Source organism: Natator depressus, chromosome 2 (assembly GCF_965152275.1).
Source record: "Natator depressus isolate rNatDep1 chromosome 2, rNatDep2.hap1, whole genome shotgun sequence".
NCBI lineage: Eukaryota > Metazoa > Chordata > Testudines > Cheloniidae > Natator > Natator depressus.
Genome location: NC_134235.1, coordinates 129,213,393 through 129,235,499, shown reverse-complemented (window position 1 = coordinate 129,235,499; position 22,107 = coordinate 129,213,393). Strand labels below are relative to the sequence as shown.

General features: G+C 38.6%; 1 protein-coding gene across 8 annotated transcripts in view; it reads right to left on the bottom strand.

Moving 5' to 3' along the window:
• Positions 1 to 22,107, bottom strand: part of CDH18 (cadherin 18) — an 845,073-nt gene that overhangs the window by 161,429 nt on the left and 661,537 nt on the right. For all 8 annotated transcript variants that reach the window (XM_074944996.1, XM_074945002.1, XM_074945001.1 and 5 more), the window contains one exon: positions 20,823 to 20,942. In XM_074944996.1, coding sequence (XP_074801097.1) covers positions 20,823 to 20,942 — 120 coding nt within the window. The remainder of the gene's footprint in view (positions 1 to 20,822; positions 20,943 to 22,107) is intronic.

The window sequence follows — 22,107 nt, the reverse complement described above, 5'->3', positions numbered from 1 at the left end:
TAATGTACAATGCAGTTCCCCTTTCTATATCACCTGCTCTTCTCTGTTGAGTCTGTTTTGCAAACATGTAATAAGACTGCTTAGACTCACCCCCTCAGGGACAAAATGATTTGAGAAAGACTAAACATTACTATAAAGCTAATTATTTACTAATGAATAAATGCCCCTTGCTTTATGAAGTATTGCATTGACCAACTAGTCTCTGTACAGAGTCATTCACGTGTTTATGATTCTTTTTGTCCCTCTAACAATTCAGGCTGACAGCAGCAAAAGCTAGCTAAGTGATAGGACAGATTGCTTAGGTTTGGCAGACCCAAATATTGGATCTGTTCCAATATTTAAAAAACAAAACAAAAACAAAAGCAGTCTTGTAGTCCCCCTATACATGTCTTTATTTTACACAGTATAGTTTCATAGAAGTAGTAGCTATCTTTAAAGAATTTTAAGGTTGCAAAATCAGGCATTCCAAACCTCAGACATGCCAGATTTAAGGTTTCCTGTGCAGTCCTAATGCATTATAATCGATAGTCTTGTCAAGCATCACATAAGAAGTCTGGGGAAGAGCCAAGAATAAAGTCCAGCTTTCCCAGGTCCTATTCCAGTGCCTAAACACAGACACACCACACTACACTATGCCCTTGCCATAAAGTCATCCTGGAAGCAGAGAAAGGGTCAGATATGGGAGGTAGGGAAGTGCTCTTTGCTCCAACAATTCTGGACTGCAGAACTTCCTTTAAGCAGACAGTTATGGCTGTTGTAGGTTAGAGCAACCTCCGAGGCTGTTGTGTTTTACGTCAAGGATTGGACTGATACCTGAAGCAGCCCAGAATTTAAAAGATGCAAAGTGACTTGAAGCTGCTGGCCTATCTTCCCAGTGCAGGAAGGACTGACAGCAAACCCAAAGTATGGGTCAAGCCATTTTTCTTAGGACTCTCCAACACAAAATACAGCTATTCCCCTAACCAAAGAAGGCTGCAGGGGCCCAGAGGCCTTCCCCGGGGCATATTTTTCTCCTTCCTCCATTGCCTACCACAGGAGACCAATTACTTCCTGTAACTGTCCTTTCCACTGAGCTCTTTCAGTCTTTTATAGGAATCACCTGACCCCTTTTCCAGCTGGATTTGATAATCCCCTCTCCCAGGCAAAAACACCTGTTCTAAAAAAGTCTGTATCTGAAAAGGGCTGGCTGGACCCAGCTCCCCTGACCCCAGGTCCTCTGGCCCATAAAGAGGCAGACCACTTTCTAACAGCCACCTTCCCGCCCGCCCCACCCCCATGCTGGGTTGTGCATTCTGTGATAGGCCTTCTCAGTCACTTTTCTGGACCTTGGGTTCTATCTCCAGCTCTTACACAAGTGATCTTTTGCAACTTCTCAGCTATCTCATCTGTAAATAGGGTGGGCAGAAAGAGGAAAAATAATGTTGAGCTCCAAGGGTAGCAGTTTGAGGACTCGCTCAGTAATAAGGACTGTGGAGCTCAAAGAATTAACACCAATGAGCATACAAGATAATATTAGACCTCATGACTGGCACTGAGGATGCCTTCCTAGGTGTCAAACAAGTGACAGCAGCTGCTGTACTACTGTATCGCCCTTGGATCTCTTGCCCTGTGCCACAGTGCATAGAATATTTAGGAAACTCAGGGAGCTGAACCATTCTCAGATATTTGAGTGACAATTTTCTAAAAAGCTCTACAGAACAGGTGCAAATAGCGGGGGGTTTTTTCAGAAGTTTTAAGCAACCACATCTGGGTGGATTTTCATTGGGAAAACAAAATGTACCTCCTCTAATTCCCAGCATTGCCCACCTCCCAAATATAATGTTTCTGCTCCAAACTGTGGAGCCACTACCCCTCTTAAAAGAAACAGCTGGGTGAAAAAAATAGCAAGCAAAACTACTTATTTTTCCCTAAACTCACTTTTGGATACTGTTTTTACTGAAACTTAATAAACAGCCTGAGACAGAGAGTAAGTATGGAGAATTTTAGCCCAAGTGATTAAAGTCTGGCAAAGTTGCAAGCATCTAAAAACAGGGGCTTATAATGGAAACTCTTAGTCAATCTTAACTAGACGCGTTAAAACACTTGCTCAGAATACATTTAAATGTTTTATGTGAATCTTTCCTTTAATACTAAAAATGAAGAACAATTTGTATTGTATGCAAATCATTTGCAGAGCTATCATAGTGTAACCTACCACATGTCAATTGCAATTTCATATTACAATGACACTGAAATTACCAGTTACTTTTTATGTCACCTTGTGACAGCTATCATTCAAAATTGTACCAATATTCCCAAGAAATAAAATGGCAAAATAACTAATTACATTCTATCTTACAAACATTTCCAGAGTTACAACAGGTAATTTATGTACCACATTACTGACCAAACTGACATAATCAGAAAAAGTCCATTATTAACAGAAGATCAACATTAGAGTTTGTCAGGAATTTTCTCTGAATATGAGTTTTCAGTAGAAATGCACTTTCTTCAAAATCAAAACATAATGCAGGAAAATTAAAATACAATATTTCATTTCAGCTGGTTCAATCTGAGTCAAAATATTTCAGTTTCCTAAATTGAACTGAAAGATTAATATTGAACAGACCTCAAATGAAAACTGCATCTACCTAAAGTGTGTGGTGCCTCATGGGAATTGAAGTTTGGGTTCCATATGCCCTCATTCTCCCCGATAGACAGGGCTGCTTGACCAGACAACATGTCCCACAATGCAATGAGGTCTCCCACTTACTGAGCTGTGTAATACAGCTTGGGAGTCCTCTGATTCTAGATGCATCATGGGATATGTAGTTTCATCATTTCTGAATTAGAATTTTTCTTTCCATAAAAAATGTGTTATTTCAACTTTTCATCCCAAATCTGTAAACAAACAAATGTTAAAATATCAGAATTTCCCATGGATGGAAATTGTGGATTTTCACTCAGCTCTAATCAATGTTTTAATTAAAAAAAAATCTGCAAAGATACTGATATTGGAAAACATAATAATATAAAATATATTTAAAATATTGCACTGTCGCCCATTAAAGCTGATTGGAAAATGAATCCCTGTGAAACTTCCAACTTATCATCAAAAACATGAAAACCTCCAAACTGAAAATGTTTTTATTTTTATTTATTTATTGGGGGGTAAAAAACAAACCAAAAAAATGAGGAAGACAGACACTTTCTGCCAAAATTGTATTTTGTTGAAATTTTTTGGTCAAAAATGTTTCAACAAACAGTTTTCAACTAGTTCTGGCAAAATTACTTTTACCTCTCTTGATTCATTAGTGAAAGGAAAGACTTTATGGGTTTAGTCCAAAGGCCACTGAAGTGAATGGAAGGATTCCTGTTGAACTTAATAGACTGTGAATCAGACCTTCTAACACTGTCTTATTACTGTTTACCTGAACCACAGTGTGGACTCTCACCTATATAAGCCAGTGAGAAAGTAGCTTCCCAATGCTACTTGTTAAAGTATATTGTCTGTATTACCTTACAATCTTCCCTAAAACAAAAGCCATTTATCAAACAAAATTACTTTTATTCAAATCCAAAATCCATAATTAACTGAAGATTACTTTGTGGAAAAGCTGGTTGGAAAATCTGAGAACGACTGCAAATATTACATTTATATTTTAACTTCTCTATTGCTCAAACTGAAGATTTTTGTGATACATTAACTTTGATTTTGTTTAAGGCGGTTTGGAAATTGGCAAGAATCAATACCACACATATGTGGAAACTTTTTTGTTATCCCTCTTGTTTCACTACCTCTGGTTACAATGACAGAACTAAAATCAGTTTTCAATCCATTTGGGGTCTTATAAATAGTAAGTTGGTCCTGGGAGTGGATGTGTGTGTCAGCAACTATCTCTGTGAAGAAATTTATGTGAATTGTTTTCAGTTTCAAGCCTTTGAAATTCATCCTCTAGCTGCCTATCAGAAAGAAAGTGTCTTCAAGCTGAAAAAATCCACATTAGTTGTAGTAATGAATCCCAAATTAATGAATTGGAAGAAAAAATATCTACTTACTTTTACTAATGGTCTGATTTAATGCCCATTGAAGGCAATGGGAATCTACTATTGACCACAATGGGCATTAGATCAGCCCATAAGTCCCGGCTAGTAACAGGCAGTCTGTTGGGGGAAGAAAAAGGGATGGGGGAGAGTTACAGCAAAACCAATATAAATCTGTAAGTTCTGCAATTCTTAAGTATTGTGGTCACCTTGGCCTAGTCTGTGACTTGGACAACGCAAGTGCACAGGAGTAAGACAAGCCCCACCACTCATCTCCCCCTGGCCCCCATATCCAGCTTTCACAGCAGGGGGGTCAAATATGCTTCTGGTATAGGGCAGTGGCAAATTCCTATCCATGACCCCAAGCCCAAAGGGAAAGCAGGGAATGAACTGTGCTTCATATGAATATCTTTGAGGCACAATGCCTGTCACTGCTATTTCTGGACTGGGGCAGTTTATGCACCATCCCTGCTCAAAGATGCACCTAAAAGGAACAGTCTAGCAATAAATGTTTACATTTAGTATTACATTTGTTAAGATGTAATTCTCCACCTACTTCTTTCTGTAAACTACTAAATCAATAAACAGACCAACTGGAAATCTGATCAGAGTATCTTTAGGTATAGATATTTACAGATCAATCTTGGAAAACTGCAATGAAAATTCACCGTGTCAGGCACAAAATCTACTCAACAATCCTTCCCATGATAATCATGCTACCGAAAAACAAACAAACAACCTTCCTTCCTGCCTTCATGATATTTTACTTATCTGTGAAAACAAAACAAAAACAAAGACACAAACAAAATACCCTAAACCTAGCTCAGGACAAGTACGAATAAGAACATACAATTTTGCAAGAGTGGTATAAATGTAGATCAAGGAAACAAAATTTTGTTATAAAGACATGCAAATCTCACTCAACTGCATCAGTTATATGCATCATGCTATGCTGCATCCTCCTTCATTGTATATGCTTATTGATATAAGCTAAGGCACAATGCCGTTAGCTAGACAATGAAATATAGCAGCAAAATATATTCTCTTAATAGGTCCATACCTTGAGTATGCATTCAGTGTTTTTAATATGGTCTAATTTAATACACAGATATATTGTTAAAACAGATTGATTGTTTTAGCAAGTACAAATTTTGCACTGAATTCCATTTACAGTGATTATATGAAATAACTTGTTGCTTCATTTGTGCATGCACCCCACAAAACTACCACTTTTGACACAAACAGTTTGGGACATTCTGATGCAGCATAGCTTACAAGTGTGGTTGTACCAGTGCATTCTGGGACTCCTGAAATACCCACTTTATAGTGCCCAGAACTGCTGTTGGGAACAGGGACTTTTGACTAATTCCTAAATATAAGATACTGCACCTTGAGCTAGAATTTAGACAACTGGTTGAGCCAAAGCAACAGGAACTCTTGTCATATCTTTTCCATACTGATGAGAACCTGCTCTAAACTGTATCAGACTGGAGCCAAAGACCAACCATGTGTTGGCTGCACATATTGGATGCAAGGTTTTATACATACATGGCAAGCTGTAGGCACTCTGTTAATTTTTTCCCCTTCTATCTTTAAAACTAAGTATAAAAAGGACCTAGGTATTTATTATAGAGACATCCATTTTGAAGTTGAAGGCTAAATACCAAAGTGATGGGCGTTCTATAGGAATAGGAAACCTGAATAGGAAAGATTAGGTAGACAGACACCCAATCACACTTGCAGCAATCAAATCATTTGTACACAATAATATTGCTGAGGCCAACAATCCATTTCACTGGGATTTTAATGACTTTTCATAGGAACTAATTTCAAATGCATTAAACCCCAAGAATTCTAAAATGAGTTCAGACAGTGAAAAGACCTTTATCTTGTTACCAATCTTTGCCATTCTATGCTGAGGACATGAAGGTAGGAAAAATCTCATCATAAAAAGGTATTCCCCAGGAAGGTATTCCCCACTGTATCAGCTAAGTTCTTTATTTGATTTTTTTTTCCATTCAAGCAAAGTGAGCCTCTGGCCTAATTTATGTGGTAGTTAGATATAGAAAGAATCATGGTATTTTCTGCCTGAATACTTTTATATACAGCCAATCAATCTACGAGTATTTCTTTTAAGAAAAGGGTGGTGGAGAGCTAAACACTCATTTCATCTACCAGCATCGTGTGAAACTGCTGTCAGGATGCCTGCATTTTCTTCTGGTATTGTAAATGTTTTATCTAAGTTTTCTACTTATAAGGAAAGGACATCCTTATAGACAGAAATAAAGTTTGCTTTGCTAGTATCTTAAATTTAGTCTCTTCAAAATACTAAGTGACGGGGGGATACAAAAATATTGAGGATGTTGTTGACCATATAGAGTTAAATGCAATGGCAACTGAATCCCTGAGAAGTCTAGGCAATTCCAATAATGCAAGCATTGTTGCAAGCTTTATTAAAACTTTCATACTATAGGCCTATTACTGAAGTCATTATTCAGTCTTTATCAAGGAAGATCTCCCAAAGACTTAAAAGGGAGTTTTGCTCCAAGTGCAGACTAAGAACTGCATATTGGGTTACAAGGCAGAAACTCTAGTGAGTGGTACCATTTTTCTCATTCTGAAATGATGACATTTTCAGTGACAGAGATTGTGACATTGCTTTGAGACATCCTTGGAAGCATTTATGGGCTGGGGATTTCTGAAACTTGTTTGCCTGAGAGATGTTTATGGACCTAAAAGTGTTCTTTGTTAATAAAACTTTATTCTTAGTTTCACTACAAATAAACAATCTCAGTGCTGCGTATTAAGATGGGTGTATAATCCCAGCTGAGCTAAGAAGCTGTTATGTGTACTGGCTTCTTGGAGGAAGAGAATTTGATTTTACCTCTGTGAGTGTCCAGTAAAAGAGACTGGGCACTGCAAGGGAGATGGCCGTTGGGAGACTAAGGACTGGAAGGGTTATTGGGGTCATCCTGCAAGGAGTATCTGGACTGGTGGAAACCAGGGTGAGACCACTGTGCTGTCAGAATGCTCCTGGTGTCAGGGCTCTGAGCCAAAGCTGCACAGCACAGAGACACCTAGGGTTACAGGGCAGACGGTAACCAAACCCCTTACTGGTCTTGGTGAACCACTAAAGGATCCAGTGAACATCGTAGGAGAATAGTGAGCCTGAACACCAAAGAATAAGTAATTGAATCACCTGATAGTATATAGTATTGCTGTAATATAAAAGTGTATTGAGGAAAGTCTTTTATGAAAGCTTGTAATGTTCTGAATTTGATGGTCATTGGGAGATATGTATTCAGATTATGATTATGAATGTATGCACATTAGATCATTGAAATTGTAACTGTGGTGCAACTACAGCATCACCTCACAAGTAATCAGACAGGGAGGGGCGTCTCCCATGCTAGTTGTTTACACAAAACCAATTTCAAGTACCCATTCATTGTCCAGCCCTGAAGAGATATTGGTGGATCATTCGAGTTAACGAGAAAAAACTGAAACAATTTGAGAATGAAAAGAAAACTGCCGTCTTGGCCTTGATCTACACTACAAACTTATGTGGGTATAACTACATCACTCTGGAAAATCCACCCCCCTGGGTGACATAGTTATACTGACCTAACCCCCTGCATAGACAGCACCATGTCATGGGGAGGGCTTCCCCCGTCAACGTAACTACTGCCTCTCAGGGCAGTGGAGTACCTATGCTGACGGGAGGTGTTTGGCATAGGGAGCGTCTTCATTAAGTTCTACAGTGGTGCAGTGCAGCTGCACTGCTGCAACACTGTAAGCATAGACAACCCCTCGGAAATCTAAGAGACGAGGGAATTTCCCTCACCATGGATCACCAGAGTCTGAGAGAGAGAGAGAAAGAGAGAGTGCAACTTTTAAAAGCAGGCTTGTTGCTGAGATTTTTTTTTATCCAGAAATGGAGGGCCAGCACCTAAGCACAGGGCTGTCTGTGGAATACTAGAACCCCTCTAGGACAGAGAACATGCTGGGAAACTGTCCAGAGGTTATAGATAACTTGTATTAGAAAAGGGATTTTAGCTAATATAGAAATATAAAGCCTGAGGTTGTATATATGCTTATTTTCTGGGTAACACATATATGTTTTCTTCCCTTACTATTTCACCTTTGAAACTAAGACTTTTCTATTAAATTAACTTTTTTTGTTTATTTTTATCCAAGACAGGTTTATGTTGTGGAGACTGTGTGGTGTGTTTGTGCCAAAGTGAACCTATAACATGAGGAATAGCTTTCTTCCTTCAGGGGTGATGAACCAGAGGGAAAAAGTCCAAACGTCCGGTAGTTAAGAGCTCAGGGTGGACAGATCTGGGGAGACTCAGGACTGGAAGGGCTGTTGATGTCAACGCGTAAGGAGTAACTAGGCTAGTGGGAACCGAGGTGAGACCTTTATGCTTTTAGACTGGCTACTGGTGTCAGGGCACTGAGACATAGCAATACAGCATTAAGGCACCCAAGGTAACAGGACAGATAGTGACAGAACCCTGAACTAGTCTAGGTGATCCCCAAAACATCCCAGAAGCCAACACCAAATTCTGACACTCTGGGTTGGTAAAGCTCAGAACCATTATGGAGGTAATGGGCTCGGGCTTGAAAGTGGTTTCTCTGCCACCTTCCTGCTTAGATGAAAAAAATGCATTATGGAGGTTCCTGATATCAACTCCTCAGTTAGTGTTGAATTCTAAAGTGAGGTATATATTTCTGTGTTTCCTCTAAAAGTAGGTGGCCAAATGATGTGAAATTTAAATGGTTAGTAGGAAGTATTTCTGCTTGTGCTGAGTTGCAATTTGTCCTTCACAATGCTACTTTTCATTGTTGTCCAATGTCTCAAGAAATATTGTCTATATGCACATACATTAAGAGACAGGTGGCTCCTGACTAAATCTGGCACAATAGGTAGTTTGTTTAAAATAAAATGTTGAGTCATTTTTAGATGTTATTCACATTATAACTAAAAGTTTGTGTGCTGTGCACTCAAACCTGATTGTTGGGGCCTGGGTGCGTGCAAATACAACTGATGGACACACATACAACCTTCTCCGTCAGGGAAATCTAAAGTTTTTGTCAGATTTTTTTTGGCAGATGAATGAGGATCCATGTGCAGCTGCTGAGAGATAAAATGTTCTCCACCAATAGTTGTACTTTTATCACCCCACAGGTCCACTGCCCTTTATACAACCTCAAGCGCTGATTTAACATTAAAAAATTAGGACATTAATACACACAACACTTCATTGTGAAGTAATTAGGTTTGCTACTCACACAGCATACCTGACACAAACCCACAAAAGCAAAGTCATGACAAATTAAGTCACCTAATGATACATCACCTCTACTCCTCCCTCCACAAACATACACCTCACCATTAGTACAGCTAACATACATTATAAACCACACTGCTGCCTTGATCTCTGCGCCCTCTGGGGAGGCCAGTGTTCCATCATCCTCTTTAACCTCCCTGATGCACACAGCCTTTAGCAAAATATCTTCATCCAGTGCAACCAACTACTACAGCTAAGATCCATAACTATTAATGTTGGGAAAATCATTAGGTAATGGGGTAGAGAAAGGCAAAGGGTGGCAAAATTAAGGTTATGGAGAGAGATCTGTGTAGTATGATAGTTGCCATAATGCTAAGGTGTATGTTGTGGATGGAGGAGTAAAAGTTTGTTGTGTACTAGTACACAGAGAGAATTATATATGTTTGTACTAATATTTTCATCTAAACTATTGAATCAGTTTCTAAAGAAAATGTAAGTAATGGATATAGAACAAAAAGACAAACAGTATCCTCCAAATATCCCAGTAATTTTTGAATTGAGGATTAGATGCATTATTGGCCAACATGTTTTCCCCATTCTTTCTATCATAGTAAATTAACAGGAAGTAAGAAAGAGATAATCATTGTCAAGAAGAATGACACCTGTTAGTACAACCAAAAACCATGAAGATATTACTTAACTCCACAGAACTGAAATTTGACCTGCAAAGTGTTTCTAACATGTGGAACAAGTCCTAAGGGGAAGAGTGTTTAAGAGTCTGGTGCATTAATCTTTAGAGTCACTGTGCTGGCTCACATCCCAGATGAGCTAAAAATTACAATGATGTATGTGTGGTTTAAGGGTGAAATCTCTTTCTTTTCCTCTCCTCCCCCTGAAGTTAAACACATTTCTACCATGCATGCAATTTTCTACATGGTGTTTGTATAGAATATTAGCTCACAATGTTTACAAATCTCTTAAATTAAAAAGCTTATACATCTCTTGCCAAAAGCAAGACAGGGAGAAAGATCTGTGAATAGAAGGATAATCCTACTTTACGGATATCACATTTTACAGCTTGATAAAACGGAATTGTTTTTTCTTACACCAATATCATTAGCGACTGTAACATAGCCAGTAGGGTATTTTAAGGGCAAAAAAATATATAGGCCCTAGCATCCTGAATGAAGTGGGGCCAGCACATGTGAAAAGAGATGCAAGCAGCTATCAGATAGGGGCAAGCATGCAAAATAAACACAAAAGCTGGAGTATCATTATGCTGTCCCAGCATGCAGAAGATAGAGCTCAAACCTCCAATAATGCTGTTCACAGGGCAATTTACACATAAGACAAGGGAAATGGGCAGTAAGAGTAAGGGAACAGAACCTGTGCTACAGTATACGCCTCCTTTCTTCCCCACCATGTGTTTAAGAGCGGGGTATAACAAATACACAGGGCAAAGCTGCCCAGGCACTGCGTCAAAAGTATAAGGATATAATAATATATCCACAGATCATCGGTAAAGGGAGGTATATGCCCACAGAAGACTGGGACAATGCCATCTTAGGATAATGGTTCTGCTTATAGAGTCAGGATGTTGGAGTCCCTAGGTGACATGTCCAGAAGCCTTGAGAAAATAACACTGTGAACTGGTGCTGACTGGCAATTAGCAGATAGGCAGACATCATGCCAGTAGGCTGATAAGGATAACAGTAGGCTGATAAGGATAAAATCCACAGCAATTGCTCAGAAGGGCAAAGAGGGTTTTTATTAAAAAAAAAAAAAAAAGCCCCAGCACCCAGCTCCATTTCCAAAGGAGAAGAGCAATTGTCTTGGAGTGCTGGGCAGCCTGTTATCCTTTGTCTTGATCCTCTTAACTGTTTTCTGGAATAAACATTATACTGGATATGTTTGGGGTAAAAGCACTGCAGCCTCTTAGGGGGTAATGACTGTCATCCCGTGTCCTGTCTGGCACATGTGTCTGTGTCCAATGCCTTTTTCAATCAAGGTCTGAAGCATGCTAGACTGTGCCACATCCTACCTCCTCTTCCTCCTCATGCATTCCAACTTCTCCGAGAAATCTGTTATCAGGACCTAGGTCACCAATGGTGGTTGTCAACTAAGTATCATTTTTCAGACAGCTTTGGAGAAGGATGCATGACCATTTCACTGGCTTCTTCTGGACAGGTTGCACAGAGTTTTGTACCTCCCCCTGTTCTTTGTACACAAGCTTTGCTGAGCACCTTTGTTCTGGAAATTAATGTCTAGGTATCTGTCCCCAGTTTGGGACTCCTCTCACATTCCCCTTTTTTGGAGCGCATCTTGTTCCCCTGTAGTCTTTGCATCATAGTGGACAAATGGCCTAATCAATGAGGGTTTTAATTGTATGGAAGTCCTGTGAAAGTTTTAGTTGGGCCAAAATAGAGTTCTCAGGAAAACCAGATGCAGAGCAGCAAAAGCTACTTTATTTAATCAAAACTAGGATGTTAAATATTCCTAGCCTGTGTTTTGTAGCACTCAGCAGCATGTTGGTAAATGTATTAAGTGGCATCAACCAACTATTTTTCTTCCACTCTGTTTTTCATCTTCCCACATGTACAACTCATCTCTCTTACCACCTTTCCCTTTCTTTGAGTATCTTTGGGGAACATAATAATGATGTGCAAATGTGCTGAACACAAGAAATGGAAGTACAACAAAGACTGGTGAATACTCGCAGCTTACAATCGTAGTAAGAAAGATTCACGTTTGTGTCTTAATTATTCCCATGAAATCTAAAGCGAAGGAAATAATAATACTTAGGGTATTATTAGTTGCTAGTTAAAAAGTAGCACTGTTAGAACCAGGATAAAAAAATAATTCTTGAAAGGAGAAACAAAACTAAACAAAAACCTCAAGGATCAGAACAATACATTGAATAATACCTAGCAGAATTAGAAGAAAGTGACTAGACTCTTAAATTTTGTTTTGAGCTTGAATTCCTTGAGATTCTCTTTCTCCAACAGAAAAGTTGGTCTAGTAAAAGACAGTACCTCACCCACCTTGTCTCTCTTGTGATTCTCTTTGACGGTAAACTGAATGCTTTGACATTGGTGTAAACAGGAGGTAAAATATCCATGGAAGCTACTTCCAATGATACCTCAAAGAAAAAAAAAAACCTGCTCATGGAATATAGTTTTTAAATCTCCTGGAGAAAATGTGAAATGGTCATCCACAAAGGAAACAGTAAGTTTTAGCTTAAGTGGAGCTGCATGCTCTGTTAGTAACATATATCACTGATAGAGAAGACCTTGACTGACATGGTCATTCTCTAGTATGACTTCTTTTTGACACCACAAAGCAGAAATCAGTCAAATATAATAATACATTTGGATTCTGTAGTGGAGGATATAAGTAAATGGTCTGAGTGATCATTGTAAGCAAGACTTTCAAGACTCTCTATACTTGCTTGTATAATGTAAATAGAATTTATCTTCTGCAAAATTCCATTTTTCATGTAACAATTCTTGCAGAGTTCTTAAGGTTTGAATATTGAGCTACAAAGGTTTAGGGCCCTTTGTCATGTCAAGACTGTAGTACAACATAATAAGCCAGATCAAGAATTTACTCTGAGTCCATTTCAATGGGCAGCACTCAGCTGTGCAGACTTAGCAGCTGACCGAGCAGGGAGTTGTAAACGATTCAAAGTTCCCTCCCTGCTCCAATGTGGAAGTAATTTAAGCTACTTATATGGCCCCTATTGCCTTAGTATCTGAGCACCTCACATTTTTTTTAACATATTTATCCTCACAACACCCCTGTGAGCAGGAGAGTACTATTATCCCCATTTTACAGATGGGGAACTGAAAAACAGAAAGAGGTGACTTGTTCAAGGTCACAGAAGGAAGTTGATGCAGAAGAAAGAATTAGACACAGATCTTCTAAATCCTGTGCTATTGTCACCCATCCTCCATAACAACAGCCAATGACGAGTCCTACCTAGCAGGCTTGGCTTTGGCTTTAGCTTTAGCTTAGGTCAGAAAGGAATGTACTTTTGCCAAATTTATATAAGACATTGAAACTGAAACGTTCACACAAGAGAGTTTCACCATTGTAATTAAATCAATTTCTAAACTGAAACCAAACAGGACAGTCTCTACGCAAAAGAATAAATGGATACAAATCAGACATGAATAATTGTAACATTCAAAAACAAGTAGGAGAGCATTTTAATCTCCCTGGACACTCAATAACAGACTTAAAAGTGGCAAAAAAAAAAACCCTTCAAAAACAGACTTCAAAGAGAAACTGCAGAACAGGAATTAATTTGCAAACTGTACAACATCAAATTCGGCCTGAATAAAGACTGGGAGTGGATGGGTCACTACAAAAAGTAATTTTCCCTCTGCTGATACTCACACCTTCTTGTCAACTGTTGGAAATGGGTGATATCCTCCTTGATTTCATTGGCATCGTTAACACTACAAAAGTAATTTTTCTCTCTCTTGATATTCACCTCTTCTTGTCAACTGTTGAGAATAGGCCACTTCCACCTTAAATGAATTGGCCTCATTTGCACTGACCCCCCCCCCCCACTTGGTAAGGCAACTCCCATATTTTCATGGGCTGTAATATATATACTGCTTACTGTATTTTTCACTCCAGGCATCTGATGAAGTGGGTTTTAGCCCACGAAATCTTATGCCCAAATAAGTTTGTTAGTTTCTAAGGTGCCACAAGGACTCCTCATTGTTTTTGCTGATACAGACTGATATGGCTACCACTCTGAAACCTAAACAGAGATAGTTACATTGGTGCAAATTTAGTCAAGGCTTCAAACTGTAAGCTCTTTGGAGTGTTGGCTGTGTTTTTATGACCTGTGCGTGTACAGAACTGAACACTATGGGGCCCTGATCAGGATCCCTAAGTGATACTGATACTAACAATTAATAATAAATCAAAAATATAGTGCTCTGCCCTTCCTGTAGTGTGTTGTGCTCTGTGGCTGAACTCTGAATGGAAACAAAGGGATGCTGTACCCCCTCCCTCAAAAGCCACAATCCTGCCCAATGTGATCAGAAACATCAAACACACAAAGAACAAAATCACACCACCTAAAACTACAAAGACTGAAGTACTCACCCCATTTCAGCTCACTTAAAAATTCAGCGCTAATGGTAATGTAGGCACATTAATAGTTGTCCTCATTTTATATAGATATACTCTCTCTAAAATAGAAATACAACGTGCCTGTACCATTAGTGTTGCATTTGAAGTGAGCTGAAATGGGGTGACCACTTAAGTCTTTGTAGCATATTGCTATCTACATGTGTCTGTATAGCAATACCATGATTATAAATTATTACTGTTAATAGTTTCATCCCATATTACTGTCATGCAGCATGATTTAACATGTCAAAAATAAAAACAGATACACAAATTGTATAAGTACTACAGTATTCAGTTGGCTTATGAGCTAGTATCAAGTGCTGTTTGTTCCCCCCCTCCCCCGGCCCCCCTCCAAGTGAATTATAAATACATTTTTGCAAAATCATTTTTTAAAGATTTTGATACCACAAAATCTAAGTGCTGTCTGTAAATTATGGGTAAGTATATTGTTCTACACAGAATAGAAGTGACAATATGTTATAAATCACAGAGATAGCCAGTTTGGCACACACGGCACATCCTTATGCTTGGAACTACCTGCACATCCCTTCTTTGTATTGGCATATTTTAATATCATTATTATTGTACTCTCAGTAAAAGAACCAGTCCAGAGATGTTGTAAATTAGTGCTTTCTTATGAGGAATGCTTGAAGCCATTGCAATCTTATTGCATTCTTGAAAAACACAAAATGAGGCCACTTCTCTCATACCTTGTTTATACTAGTTTGCAGAAATATTATCTCACAAATAGGTTGCTTTACAATTTAAACTTCTAAACTAATATTTTCAAAAACAACAATAACTGATCTATGATTACTAATTTTGGTGTATTGTTGCCACCCAGTTCCAACCAGCCAGACGTTTAAAAGTACATTTTCTGTGTAATCTCAATATTTAAGTTTTCTTTGTGATTTGTTCAGAGACATTGTTTCAAGAATAAATGCATTTCCCCTGCATCAATTTCTATATTTCAAATTAGTGTCAGGAGTCAGATTTTCATAATACAAATTTCAGTATATTTAATGGATATAAGATAAACTGTTTGTGTGAAAAAGATAAATTATATCATTGTACCAGTCTCAGTAAATTGCTAATGAATACTGGACACTGTATATTTTTAATGAAGTTCATCAGGTATGTCTGCATATCGGTTTCATATTTCTTATACCATTGAGTGAATGATTAAAGCTATTTGTGGAGTAATACACTCAAGGAAAGATTCCTAGTAACTTCTATGGGCTTTCGACCGTGCCCTAATACAGCAAGATATCTGTATTGTACAGGCAGTCGAAAGAGCTTTACAGCTTATCTATCTTTATTATATAATTTTGATTTAATACACTTATTTTTATATTAACAAAGAAAATTTTTTTGATGTGGAGTTTAATTAGTAGAGATAGTTCCAAATCAAAAGACTGGATTCAAAATTTCCCAAATATTAGGAAAGTTGGGATCTGAAATTTGTAACTCAGCTCTCTATCTGTCATGAACTATTGAACAAGCAATGTACAAATGTCAAAAAGTATTTTAAAAGCATTTCTTGATTCTTCAGAAAGTTCCACCAATACCAGAATTCATATTTTTAAATGCCATTTTGCCCTAATATATTTATCAATTTACTTGTTCTATAACCATTGATATCCACTGATAACTTAATTACCTTATAACCAGTGATGAGCTGCCCAAATCTTAACAACCAGTTCCCTCCTCACCCCACAAGGGGGTCGTGGCCTGCCCCCCCGTGGCCTACCCATCCACCCCCCTCCCCTGTCCCCTGTCTCCCCTGGATCCAGGCAGGAGGGTCTCGTGGGCCACCGTAGTGGGTGCCCGCCCCGCCCCTAAGAGCCAGAGGGACCTGCCGGGGGGGCTGAGGTGGGGAGTCCCAGTGGTGCTTACCTGGGGCAGCTCCCGGGAAGCATCCCGCAGGTCCCTCTGGCTCCTAGGGGCGGGGTAGCATAGCTAGGAGGGGTGCTGCACCCACCAAATTTTCCCCGTGGGTGCTCCAGCCCCAGAGCACCCATGGAGTCGGCACCTAAGGCGCCACTTTTGGCCAATTGTTAAATTTAGAAGCCCTTTTAGAACCGGTTGTCCCTTGCAGGACAACCGGTTCTAAAAGGGCTTCTCAATGTAACAACCGGTTCCAGCGAACCGGTGCGAACCAGCTCCAGCTCACCGCTGCTTATAACAGGGGTGGCCACCTGCAGCTCTGGAGCCACATGCGGCTCTTCAGAAGTTAATATGCGGCTCCTTGTACAGGCACCGACTCCGGGGCTGGAGCTACAGGAGCCAACTTCACTGCTCAACCCCTGGTTCACAGGCACTGCCCCCACACCACTCCACCCCTTCTCGCCTCCTTCCCTGAGCCTGCAGTGCCCTCACTCCTCTCTCTCCCTCCCCCCCAGAGCCTCCTGCACACCACAAACAGCTGATCAGGAGGTGCGGTGAGGGAGGGGGGAGGCACTGATCGGTGTGGCTGCTGCCGTGAAGCTGATGCGGGACTGCTGACGTATTACTGTGGCTCTTTGGCAATGTACATTAGAAAATTCTGGCTCCTTCTCAGGCTCAGGTTGGCCATCCCTGCCTTATAATGTCATTAGTTATAATATGAGGGGGGAAGACAATTACCGTAGGGTTCCTTATATATCTGTCACATCCAGGTCCCACATCAAGTTGATGCACGTTAATTCTGCTAACATATCCTAGGATCTAAAAATAAATCTCTTCAGTTTTTGCCTCTTTCATGAGCATCAGTAATAAATATTCTATACTCAGAACATAGATCATTTGCTGAAGATGTGAAGCAAGGCAGGAAAGAGTCCAGTTCAATTTTCCACAGCAGAACTACTAAGAGTAGTAAGTAAATACATAATAATACTTAAAACGTATAGAGCATCAAAGCATGTTATAAACCTTAAGCTTAGATAGTAGTTGGCCAGGGTTAAGTTTCCACTTGAGGCAGGAGTCTGGCATCCCTCTACCTTGATGAAAACTAAATTATTTGCCTGAAAATTTTGCACATATTGTTTTGCCAGGGAAGTAGACTTGTTTTATTTATGTATTTATTTTTATTTGAGGGTAGCTAAGCAAATGCCTTAAGACATAAAAATTAAAAAATGTGAAACCTGTTGCATTTTTGAAAGTTTACCTTGAAAAAAACCCCACCGTTGATCAAAATATTTCAGATTTGATTTATTCTCTTCAGTGACTATTGTTTTATTCTCTTCAACTCTGACAACTTTTGAAAGTGTGATGATTTAATTTTTGAGTTATTTGATACCATACTTCTGAGAAGTCCAGAATTGGAGTCCTTGAATTGTAAATTGCATAGAACTGAGTTCAAACTATCTGTAGTTACAAGCTGTGTACTTCTTAAAGTCAGTATTCACAAAAGACAGCTAGCTATAAAAGATTTAAGATGTCTCTAGCCAAAGACTCCAAGAAGTTTTAAGAACTGTTACAGGGACCCTGTGGGTTTGAATAACCATAGCATGGACTCCTGGGGAGTTTATAAGACTTTCTCTCTTTCTCCCCCCTCCAGATTGTATCAAATCCATCTACATTTAGTTTTTGTATATCATTATTTTATATATTAAGTTATAAACTAAGAGAATGGCCAGATAAAATCTTCATTAAGAAAGAGTAGAAGAAATACAGACTTCAGGAAAAGTAATCTATTGTAGTTCTAAAGAATAGAAGTGATTGAAAATCTGGAAGTTCAGAATTAAGATTTTACAAAGACTGTCAAACAGTTCATATTCTCCTGTTATATCTCTGACTAGCCTGCATCTAGATTACAAACACCTTAAAGCCACACACTACATCTTTTTCTTCATTTTCCAGTATCTTAATTCCCCCCTTGAATCATACCAAACTCAGTATACTGATGTTATCGGAACTACCTGTCAAGTCAAATACCTTTCTCCAATTTTCTCTGCCCACATGAGCCATCTCTATCAATGTCTCACTTTTTACCTTCCTTATAAGGAATAAAACCTATCTTTCTCCCATCCCATATTTCCAATATAGTCAAGAAGTCATAATATTTTTACATCTTATCATCTACATAAAGTCTTGAAACCACTTAAGTTTATAAGGCCAATCCTCATGAAGGCTTCAGAAATTAACATTAAATCTACTCCTATCCACTTTCTGAGTACAAAGACCACTACAACTGTCTTATTCTCTTCCCTGATGTGGGCCTGACTTTCAAACATCCACACACAACCAAATCTGCACTATGAGCCATCCATTGGCTAAGTAATGGCTCCAGTTTACAGAATATCTCATTCTCCAGAATGAATTAGATCGAACATTGCATTTGAATGACAAAATAAAGTAGAAATATAGATGGCAACAATGGGAACTATAGTTATCACAGCTGTGATCTGATATCATGTGGGTGGTGCATAGTGTGGTACAAAGATTGAGAAAATTTGCGTAAACTTAACTCTGAATTTCCAATTTTCTTCTTAAGCTTTTTAAAATGCAATTTAGTTTAAAATTATCTTACTCTATAAGGCCTACATTAATACAATTCTAAAAAAAAATCAACTATCAAACACATCATAATGCTTGGCCAATGAAATACAGATATTCTATCACCTTTAAAACACACTGAATTCTTTCTAAAGGATCTGATACATCTATGCACGCGCACACGCACACACACACACCTGTATCTAGTTGTCTGAATTAAATATTGGAAAGATTTTGTTCTCAACACTCTAAATCAGAAGATGACCCTTCCCTACTAGAAGCTGCATGAGCAACTTGAAGTGTAAAATATTCCAAGCCTCATTAATGTCTTTCTTGGTACCCTGGATCAGTTTTGCTAGATATAAGTTAGCAAACTGTTGTTATTGTTTTATCAAGTTCATCAAGAAATGATGTAGGGAGGAAATTCTCCCTCCCGTTCTGGAATCTTTATGCTGCTTTATACTGTGGCAGCAAAATGCGTTGTGAAAATCCTGTATCCAGCCACCATAGGAACGGAGTAGAGGCCATCTCTCCAAATCCCAGACGAGGGAATGTGTGTGGGGCACCACAATAGTGGATTCTGGGTGGCATTGCTGCCGATAGGCAACATGGTTTAGACTCCTCAAATTGCACCCAGGGCTGTTTCAGCCCCCATAGTTGCCTGAAATCTCAGGGCAAGAAAAGATGATATAACAGCACCTTAATCCCCATCCCCTGGCTGGGAGGTTTGTACTACACCTCTTAAAGACACAGCACAAAATATCGTTTTTCGATCTGAGTCTACAGGCTTCTTGTCTTGAGACATGTCAGGGAAAATTAGAACCCATTGTTCCTGATAAAAATGTTTTGTTTTATAATCACCAAGAGCCAGATTCAGATACTCTTACCTCACATAGTAAATTTACTCCTCCAGCAGTTGTGCATAGGGAGATCAACACACACACACACTTTCACATGTAACAAGTCTCCTGTGAATATATATGCATATAAAGTGTGTCTGCATTTATTTCATGTCATACAATCTCAAAAGTGTTATTTTTTTCTGTCATAAATAGTAGTTGTGATCTCTTTGCTCCATAGCAAAATTTTGCTGGCTTACAAGGATTTGTTTTTGAAGGGAGGGAAAAGGAAAAACAACAATTATCAAATTAATCTGAAGTGAATACTGTATTAAATTAAACAGCCTTTTTATTAAAGATAAAAAATCACGTTAAACAAAATAAAATGTCTGTCATCAAACAATAGATAGGTTAATGAGGTTCAGGAAATTCAAGCAGTATTAAACACCCCACTTGGTAGACATTTCTTACTCTTTCTAATAAGCTATTTGGATTTCTTATTCTTGTTTTATGCTTTTATGTATCTTAAGGAGCAGGGGGGGAGCATAAATGATGCACAGAGCTTAAACCTGATCATTTCAGCTCATTCTACTCCTTGAGTCATATAGAACACATTTTCAGTGTAATGACAATATTGCAGTTTTAGAAATACAAACATAATATTTGTTTCCTATGGTATGTGTGTTGAAGCTCACATTCACTAATCCTGCTAAGCCTGTCCTACAGGCAAGACAAAGCACATACAATAATAATTTAATAGGCACAGTTGAGTGGTTTGCTGAGCCTAAACCTGAAAGTACAAAAAAGTGATATTCCACTTTGGCTGAATGGTTCATATCACAACTCCTTGAAGAATAAATTCTATACACAGACATTTCATTTGAATGAAGAGTACAAAATTGCAATTCTCATAGCTCAAAGGGTGTTCAAGTCAATGGTAGAATTTAATAGGAGAAAAACAATTCTTTCATATGTTGGGTTACAATCTACCAGCTTGCAATCTATCAGGTGCATCAAACCATAAGAAATATAAAGTGCCCACCTGTTTTAGGGTCAACAGAGAAGTATGGCTGTCCCTGAAGAATACTGTATACCACCCGGGCACTGTTCCCATAGGTAGGGTCATCTGCATCTGTAGCTGTCACCTGTAGAACAGAGGTACCTGTACATCCAGGAAAACAAGGTTTAGTTGATAAAAGTTCTAGATTTCCTGTCAAACAATTATTTTTAAATGCACTTCCAAAATTTCCTCCTCCCCCCCGCCCCGAAATCCCTTCTTTCTAGCTAGAGAAGGGATCAAATTGCAGAATTGCTTCTCCTTTTCCCATCCTTCCATATTTTTAAGGTGTTATCACCTTAGTATCTAACTGCAAAAAAATTATGAGTGTTAAGATCTGGGGTTTTGTTTCGGCTCATTATGTAAGGATAGCAGCAATTTCAAAATTCATATTCAGATCAAGATTTTGAACCACCAAAGTTATACATGTTGGGATAAGTCCACCATTTACTGCAGATACTAATTTTGAAAGATATATTCATTTTAAATCACATCAGTGGAGCTCCAGAAATCAATGAAAGGTGTACAACAATTGAAGTATAGAAATCAGAAGATTCCAAAGAACAAAAACTTAAACCTAAAACTGCTTTTTACAAGACTACAAATGGAATTTCAGAAACACAATTCCAGCATTAACAGAAACATCTGCGAGCAGCCTTCTTGCTGTACTTAACAGATATTTTTAACAAATTATCAGTTGCAACTCCTACTATATCATAAAGTGGAATAGGGTTACAAAATGCACTCTAGAGAGATTAAACTGTGTGAATTGCTGTGTAGATAAAGTGAAGCAGAGAAGTTTGTGATGGCTCCAGTTGCAATAAAGAAACTTTGAAATTTACTGTAATTTCTCCAGTAAATACTTGATTATGAATCTTTTTTGTTATCTCATTTGGACACTATTTTCAAGAAATCAGTTAGTGGAAGGAGGGTAAAGTTTTGGAGCGTCATTCTTTGTCCCACTATTCCATGTAGCCTCACACTTCCTACTTCCACACATAGAGTTGGCCAATTTCAATGAGGAGATATATAAGAAATGTAATATTGGAATAGACCATTAGCCCATTTCTAGTGTTATCGTAAAGCTGGCAGTGATATTTGATGCCTATGGCTCTGATCTTGCAGATACTTATGCACCATGAATTGAACTGTTTGAGGCCAATGGGACTCAGAGTCATAGTCAAGTAATCATGTGAGTCTTTGCAGGATCAGGACCTGTAAATGCTGAGGAAGCATCCATGCTATAGTGCAATGTTATATCCTGGACATA